Source organism: Dipteris shenzhenensis, chromosome 1 (genome assembly GCF_047967505.1).
Source record: "Dipteris shenzhenensis isolate YYH24624 ecotype China chromosome 1, Dip_SZ_1.0, whole genome shotgun sequence".
Classification (NCBI taxonomy): Eukaryota; Viridiplantae; Streptophyta; class Polypodiopsida; order Gleicheniales; family Dipteridaceae; genus Dipteris; species Dipteris shenzhenensis.
In genome coordinates, this window is record NC_141596.1 from 5,305,546 (window position 1) to 5,312,718 (window position 7,173).

Consider the following 7,173-nt stretch of genomic DNA (forward strand, 5'->3'; position numbering starts at 1 on the left):
CCACGGTCACATTTGATGATCTATCTCACGGATTCTCACCTTTACCTGGTTTGCTTCAACATGTTCAAACTCTAAACACTAACTATGGCAAATAGGGAAGGCTAAAAGGAGTGTTTAGGTAGACAAAAAAGGAAACATTATATGACGAAACAAAAAGGAAACTTGAAGACAAGGTAAAACGTTGTGGAGAGATCTAAACGTTAGTGGGTTGGGTGCATAGCACTAGGTGCTCCTAACTTAATTAGCTGTAGGAGCTCTAAGGAAAAGGTCGAGATGAAGCGAATGTTGTTGGGCACATGCTCGTCAGAGGTAACCACGCAGTTGGGTTCAGGTATCTACAATACCAGCCAGTCTGAAAACGAGGAAACGGCAAAGGCGGAAAAGGAGGCTTGGGAAGGAAGGCTGAGGGCGGGCCAGGGAAGAGGGGGGGGGGGGGAAACAACAAAAGATGCAAAATATATTTTGAGTGAATATAAATAAGAAACGGCAGTGATGATCACGACAATGGGCTGGCTGGACTCGGCCTTTGCTGGGCGCGCTGCTGCCCACTATCGGACTACGTGCAAGCGCCAAACTGGCCCAGGGGAAGCCACTAAAAACACAGGCGGAAAAGGAGTGCCACTAAAACTCCAAGCACTACTAAAGTAGAAGGGGGCTCCAGAAAAGCGGAACGAGGAAGGCGGATACGATATGATGGGATGGAGGGGCTAGGGAACCTACAAAGGGTGGCTTTTAGATCGAATGAGAGCAAGAGATCTGAGGGATAGATTCATGCTATGCTCTGCTTGGGTGACTTGTCCAATGCCTCTCTTCTCTCACTCTCTTTGTCTGTGCCAGAGTCCTCATCAACTAAAAGCTTTGGCAGAACTGCTGTTTTGCTTCGTCTTCTTCTTTCTCTGAATTCTCTGATTCAACGGCTGTTCTCTGCTCACACACTAGCTTGTAGCTTGCCGACTTCATCATCATCTTCCCCTCAACCTTTCTCTCCATTTACTTACCCCCGCCCCCCCCCCTTTCCCCTCCATTGCTCCTCCTCCAGCCTCCTGCTTCTCCTCCTGCCGCTCTTCCCATGCTCCCATGAAGCTCCTCCCCTCGCAGGGGCTTCCTCCCCCCTGCCTCTCCATCCCCCCTCCCTCCTAACTCCCCCCCCCCCCCCTCTCCTGAATCTCCCCTTCTTTCCCCCTTTTGGCCTTCCTTCTCCATCCCGCTCTTTTGAGATGCTGGATACCGCTTGTGACGATCAGATCTCTGTTTACAGTAGCAGACATATGGCCACCACGGGCGGGAGGGAGTCCAATAAAGGCGCTTTGGACTCGGGCAAATATGTGCGCTACACCGCCGAGCAGGTCCAGGCGCTTGAACGTCTCTACAACGAGTGCCCCAAGCCCAGCTCGCTCCGCCGGCAGCAACTCATCAGAGAATGCCCCATCTTGCAAAATATAGAGCCCAAGCAAATCAAAGTGTGGTTCCAGAATCGACGGTATGCGCATTGCAATACATGGCTCCGGATTGCCTTTCTAACGCATGTCGCCATATCGGGCTACTTCTCTCCTCGATCGGGTGCCAATGTACTTGGCTCGCAGCTCGTGCTGTTTGCGTATGCGATCGGTCTTGTGCTATTCAGAGGAGAATGTGCTGACCCGCAGTACTTGTGCAGGTGTCGGGAGAAGCAACGGAAAGAGTCGAGCCGTCTGCAAACCGTGAACCTGAAGCTCACAGCAATGAACAAGCTTCTCATGGAGGAGAATGATCGTTTGCAGAAACAAGTGGCTCAGATGCTGTATGAGAACGGTTATCTCCGTCAACAATTGCAGCACGTACGTCGCTCATTCCAAAAATTTTCATACGATTGTAGTCAGAGATGGCTACACGAAGCTTCGCCCTGCTAGGAATGTGCTGAGAAAGGTCGTCAAGGCCTGCCTTCGTTAGTGGGCGAAACCTGCAAGTTCCTGCTAGCAAGCTAGATTTTTGATATCTTCATGTAGATTTTGTTCATACCGATAGCGGAGAACAAGTTCGGAGTCCAGCTCATAAGCTACATTTTGTCGCTTCGAAAATCGTTAAACCCAGCAGGATCTCTTGTCCCGATAGAGGGGATTATAGAACCGTCTTTAGTTTGCGTTGAGTGCACTTGATAGTCCGGACAGTGGGTGCGTTCTAGTCCTGACGCTGGTCCAAAGAATTCTATGAAATGTTCTTTCTCGGAATTGGTCTATAGATAGTTCTGTGACCGCTTTGCTTTTTGTTCTCCGGTTTGATCGCAGGGTGGCATAACAACGGACACCAGTTGTGATTCTGTTGTTACGAGTGGGCTGCAACATCTGCCGACTCCCCAACAGTCACCGCATGATGCCACTTATTCAGGGTCTGTTCTTGTAGTTTTGTACAACATTTTGGCGTTTGATCTCTTGTTGTTGCCTGTTACCTTTGAATGCTCATCTTTTAAAGCGTTTTGTTTCCTTTGTTTCTCGTTGTAGAATCCTCTCTCTCGCTGAGGAAGCACTCGCAGAGTTTCTTGGGAAGGCAACAGGAACAGCTGTTGACTGGATCCAGATCCCTGGGATGAAGGTAGGCGGAAGGTTTTGCGAGTGTTCAAATCAGTGTGGATGTTCGTCCGTCTACCCTGTCATGGCTGAACTTCCTCGTGTTTTCTTGTCGTGGCAGCCTGGTCCGGACTCGACTGGAATGGTCAATATTTCACATGGTTGTGCTGGGGTAGCTGCACGAGCTTGCGGGCTTGTGAGCTTGGAACCAGCCAGGGTAACGATCGGGAAGCTTACAAATTCCTCTGTGGATCGTTTGAACGTTGTAGTTTCCTGTGCAAAATCTATTTTTGTGCGCTTTTAACCGATTGTTCACGCTCATTTCTAACTTTCCCCGTGATCCAGGTTGTGGAAATCCTGAAGGATAGACCCTCCTGGCATCGCGACTGCCGCCGTCTCACAACCATGTTTGCTAATTCTACTGCCAATGGAGGCACTATCGAGGTGCTCTACATGCAGGTTTGCATACCGGACGATTTTGAAACGACGTAAATTGTCTCAATCCAATCTGGTTGGGTGGCGAATGTTTTACAACATCAAGAGCAAACCGCGCTTGCACGATAACTTTACATGAAGTTTATCTCATCTGTGTACAGATGTATTTTGACATCCAGAACTAACCCTTCCTTGCACGGTAACTTACGTGAAGTCTACTTGCTCGCGTACAGATGTATGCGCCCACTACTCTCGCACCAGCGAGGGATTTCTATACTTTGAGATACACTTCGATGCTGGAAGATGGGAGCTACGTGGTAAGGCGTCCGACGCCATAAATGTTGAATGCTGCTGCCAGCATTGTAGTTCCGTGCTGATTTGCAAGTTTTAGGAAATCTGCTTGGAGTTGATATTTTTTCTCCAGATGTTTAAGCTCTAGAAAATCCACCTCTCTAGATGTTTGGGAGTCGATTTCATCTGTACCGGAGCTAACTTCAACAGGAAAACTTGGTTTGTCCAGATTTGCGAGCGTTCGATGAATAGTGCACATGGTGCGCCCATCGCTCCTCAAATGCAGTCCTTCGTGAGGGCGGAGATGCATTCCAGCGGGTGCTTGATCCGGCCTTGTGAAGGAAGTGGATCGATTGTTATAATTGTGGATCATATGGATCTGGAGGTACTGTTTGCCTCTTCACTCTCTCACCCAGTGTAGTAGAGCAGGCTCTTCATCGTCCTTCGAACATTGAAATGCTGTTGCCTGTGCAGCCATGGACTGTCCCCGAAGTTCTGCGTCCCCTCTATGAGTCTTCTGCTGTGCTTGCTCACAAGGCTACCATAGCGGTATATCATGCATTATCTTGTTCGCTGCACAGATTCTCATACCTCTTCATCTCTCATCAATCTGCGCATGTACTTCAATGACCTGACTCCGGAATATCTCGGATTTACCCCCGCAGGCATTACGACACCTCAGGCATGTAGCTCATGAAGCCGTTGTGGAAGCTCCTTGCGGTGGACAACAGCCAGCTGCCGTACTGCGGTCGCTCAGCCACAGGCTTGCCAAGTGCGTTGCGATTTTAGTTTATGTACATTGTGGCAAGCATTCAAATCCGCATGCAATCGAGAGCTGCTCCAGTTAGTGTTCGAGGGCTTACAGATTCATCCCTCGATCCCAATTCTAGCTCGTTTGCATGCTAGAATATGAAATCATGATCAAGCGCGATGATTGTTGCTGATTAGTGACGGACAAAGCAACCCATCACTCGTTTGGCTGACTTGATGTTATCTGGATGTACGCAGAGGTTTCAACGATGCTGTGAATGGTTTTGCGGACGATGGATGGACGGCAACGGCCAGTGATGGAATGGACGACGTGACAGTCGTGGTGAAAGCGCCTGTTAACTCGAGAGAGCTGGGAGTACGTCTGCATTCAGCGAATGGAGGCACTCTTTGCGCCAAGGCGTCGATGCTGCTGCAGGTGGATATCACACGCGACATGAAAACTATGGTAGAAGCGCCCTTTCGAATGTACGCTCGGAATGACGATGGTGTGGGACTTGTACGCAGAATGTGCCGCCGGCATTGCTGGTTCGTTTCCTCCGCGAGCATCGATCCGAATGGGCAGACCATGGCTCAGAATTCACTAGAATGGGGAGCTTGGGATTCTCTGGTTTTCATGGAGCAGCATGCAGCTCGCAGCTGCTCCACCCTCAGATCCATACCGTCGAACAGGAAGAGGTGAATTGATGAAGCCTGTGGTTGCTGATGGCGATAAAATTGGCTTGGATTTCTGAGCGATCGCCGATCGCTTCGTTTTAATCAGCCACGATTGTTGAAGCTGATGCATTGCCAGTTGCTTTGTATCCCCGAGTGATGCAGGATGGAGCTCATCGTTTGTTTTTTATGGCAGTTCTTGGAGTTGATAAAGTTGGAGGGCCGTGGCCTGGCGCAAGAGGAGCACATGCTGGCTCCTCGCGACCTGTTCCTGCTTCAGGTTGGAGGCTGGGGTCGCGACAAGCTGCTCTGTCTGACAAAGTTGGTTTTCCGTTTCTGATTTTCTGTTGTCCGTGGTTTTACCCAGCTTTGCAGTGGCCTGGAGGAGAACGGAGCTGGAGCTTGTGCGCAGATGGTTTTTGCTCCCATTGACGCCTCCATTTCGGATGATGTGCCGCTGGTTCCATCGGGCTTCCGCGTCATTCCCCTGGATAATGGTTCCCTTGTAAGAAATCTTACAATGATCCAGCGGTCAGAGCATAGCTGAGTTTTTTTCATCTTCTGATTGTCCGCTACAACAGCTTCTGATTGAGGTAGGTGATGCTTTGACATGAGCAGGAAAGTGGACCATCCACCACAAGAACTCTAGATTTGGCTTCCACCCTTGAGGTCGGATCTGGAACTGGTAGATTGAACAGTGATAATAGCGCGTTGCATCTGAGATCGGTTTTGACCATCGCGTTCCAGTTCAACTACGAAAGCCGCATGCAGGAGAGCGTAGCCTCTTTGGCTCGACAATACGTACGCAATGTGGTCTCTACGGTGCAAAGAGTTGCAATGGCGCTGGCTCCCCCTCGCGTCAATTCGAATTTGGGGCCTGCAAGACACGTTCCCGGAACATCCGAGGGTCTGGTTCTCGCGCGCTGGATATGCAGGAGCTATAAGTAAGCAATCGTTACATTGCCTAGTATTTGCGATGATAAAAGCTCATTGTTTGATGGCTTCTGCAAATAGATGTAAATCATGCAGAGGATCGGCGACGGAGGCATTTCTTTATCTCTCTTGCTGTGTTTTTTGCAGGCTGAATCTTGGGATAGACCTCGTTCGAGTGGAAAATGAGAGCAGTGAAGAATACCTCAAGTCCCTGTGGAAGCTCGGGGATGCGGTCATGTGCTGCTCATGCAAGGTGAGCAATTCGATCGTGTTTGATAGTCCAACAACAGATTGATGGTTTTCGCTATCATCTCCACGGACGATCGAAACTGAAATTTTTCATGGTGTAGTCGCTGCCGGTGTTCACCTTTGCAAATCAAGCGGGCCTAGACATGCTGGAGACATCCTCAATTGCTCTACAAGAGCTGTCCTGGGAGAAGACGCTGGATGAAGATGCGAGGAAAAGTCTGTGCACGGTGTTCAATCAAGTGATGCAGCAGGTAACACATCCCCTCTGCCTAAATTCACTTGCACAGTCATCCATCATCACAGCCTGCCTTCAAAAACATCGATCAAGCATGTCTGCCTGCCTGCCTGCCTGCCTTTCAAAATCGAACGAATTAATGGTCTGAAAATGTATTCCGAGGTTCAGAATTGATCCCAAGATTTGGGGGGGGTGTTTTGGCAGGGCTATGCGTGCCTTGCAGCGGGTGTACGTCTCTCCAGTCAGGGTCGCCCAGCGTCTTATGATCGCGCCATAGCTTGGAAGGTGCTGGACGATGACGATAACATCCATGGTGTGGCCTTCCTCTACGTCAACTGGTCCCTGGTGAACATCAAGGGCGACCTCCATCATCCCCTGCTACTCTGATAACCAAACACACGACAAGCCAACCAGTTTTGAGAACCCACTGTAAAATCCACACCGTCAATAGATATCTACAATATCATATACTAAGTCCATGCTCCTCATATATGATGTGTCTATCTATCTATACACACTGCACACACTCTTGTAGACTTCATTGAAGTGAAGTGACGAAGTGTGCTGTGTGAGTTTTTCTGTTCGTTTAGGGGCCCAAGTGACCTGCCCTCATCAGATCCTGCCCTTTGTTTTTCTCGGATTTTTGTAAAAAGGTTTTTCTTCTGGTATTTTTAAGGTGTCCTTCCGCAATTTGGTTTTTGGCCTGCCCTTAGGTAGCCTTAGTGAAGGTTCAGCACTTTCAAAAGAAAAAATAATTTCTAATGTGTTTTTCTTTCAAATTCTTTGATTGGTTGGGTGTTGATTTTAGAGCATCTCTTTCAACTTTGGGTTTGCTTTTTTGGAAGTGCAGTCATTCCCTCTCTCTCCTCTTCCTCTTCCATGGTTTTGTTAAAATTTGGACTTGCATTCATTGAATATTCCATCTCTTCTCGTCCATTTCTCTCCATCTCTTACATTGGGCAACGTGCACCTCTCTCTCTCTCTCTCTCCTCCTCCTCTCTCTCTTGGAAGGCCACATGAGTAAAATTCATCTTGTTAAAAGTTATTTGAGTGAGTCCAAAGGGC

General features: G+C 48.8%; 1 protein-coding gene across 1 annotated transcript; it reads left to right on the forward strand.

Annotated features, from left to right (window-relative positions):
* Positions 1 to 1,172: 1,172 nt before the first annotated feature.
* On the forward strand, positions 1,173 to 6,833 carry LOC147905284 (homeobox-leucine zipper protein HOX32-like). The gene is made up of 18 exons (XM_087379295.1): positions 1,173 to 1,480; positions 1,658 to 1,817; positions 2,265 to 2,365; positions 2,478 to 2,568; positions 2,665 to 2,760; positions 2,889 to 3,002; positions 3,212 to 3,295; positions 3,499 to 3,654; positions 3,744 to 3,818; positions 3,935 to 4,041; positions 4,278 to 4,455; positions 4,545 to 4,715; positions 4,888 to 4,971; positions 5,059 to 5,196; positions 5,310 to 5,635; positions 5,772 to 5,877; positions 5,975 to 6,124; positions 6,313 to 6,833. Exons 1-18 carry the CDS (start codon positions 1,218 to 1,220, stop codon positions 6,493 to 6,495), a joined length of 2,583 nt encoding a protein of 860 aa, XP_087235421.1. The 5' UTR covers positions 1,173 to 1,217; the 3' UTR covers positions 6,496 to 6,833.
* The last annotated feature ends 340 nt before the right edge of the window (positions 6,834 to 7,173 follow it).

What these genes read in the sequence shown, in the direction of transcription:
- LOC147905284 (XM_087379295.1), top strand. Translation starts at nt 1,218, where the DNA reads ATGCTGGATACCGCTTGTGACGATCAGATCTCTGTTTACAGTAGCAGA. An exon ending in AGGCGTCGATGCTGCTGCAG is followed by an intron (nt 4,456 to 4,544) that starts GTGGATATCACA and finishes ACTTGTACGCAG; the next exon opens with AATGTGCCGCCGGCATTGCT. An exon ending in TCAATCAAGTGATGCAGCAG is followed by an intron (nt 6,125 to 6,312) that starts GTAACACATCCC and finishes GTGTTTTGGCAG; the next exon opens with GGCTATGCGTGCCTTGCAGC.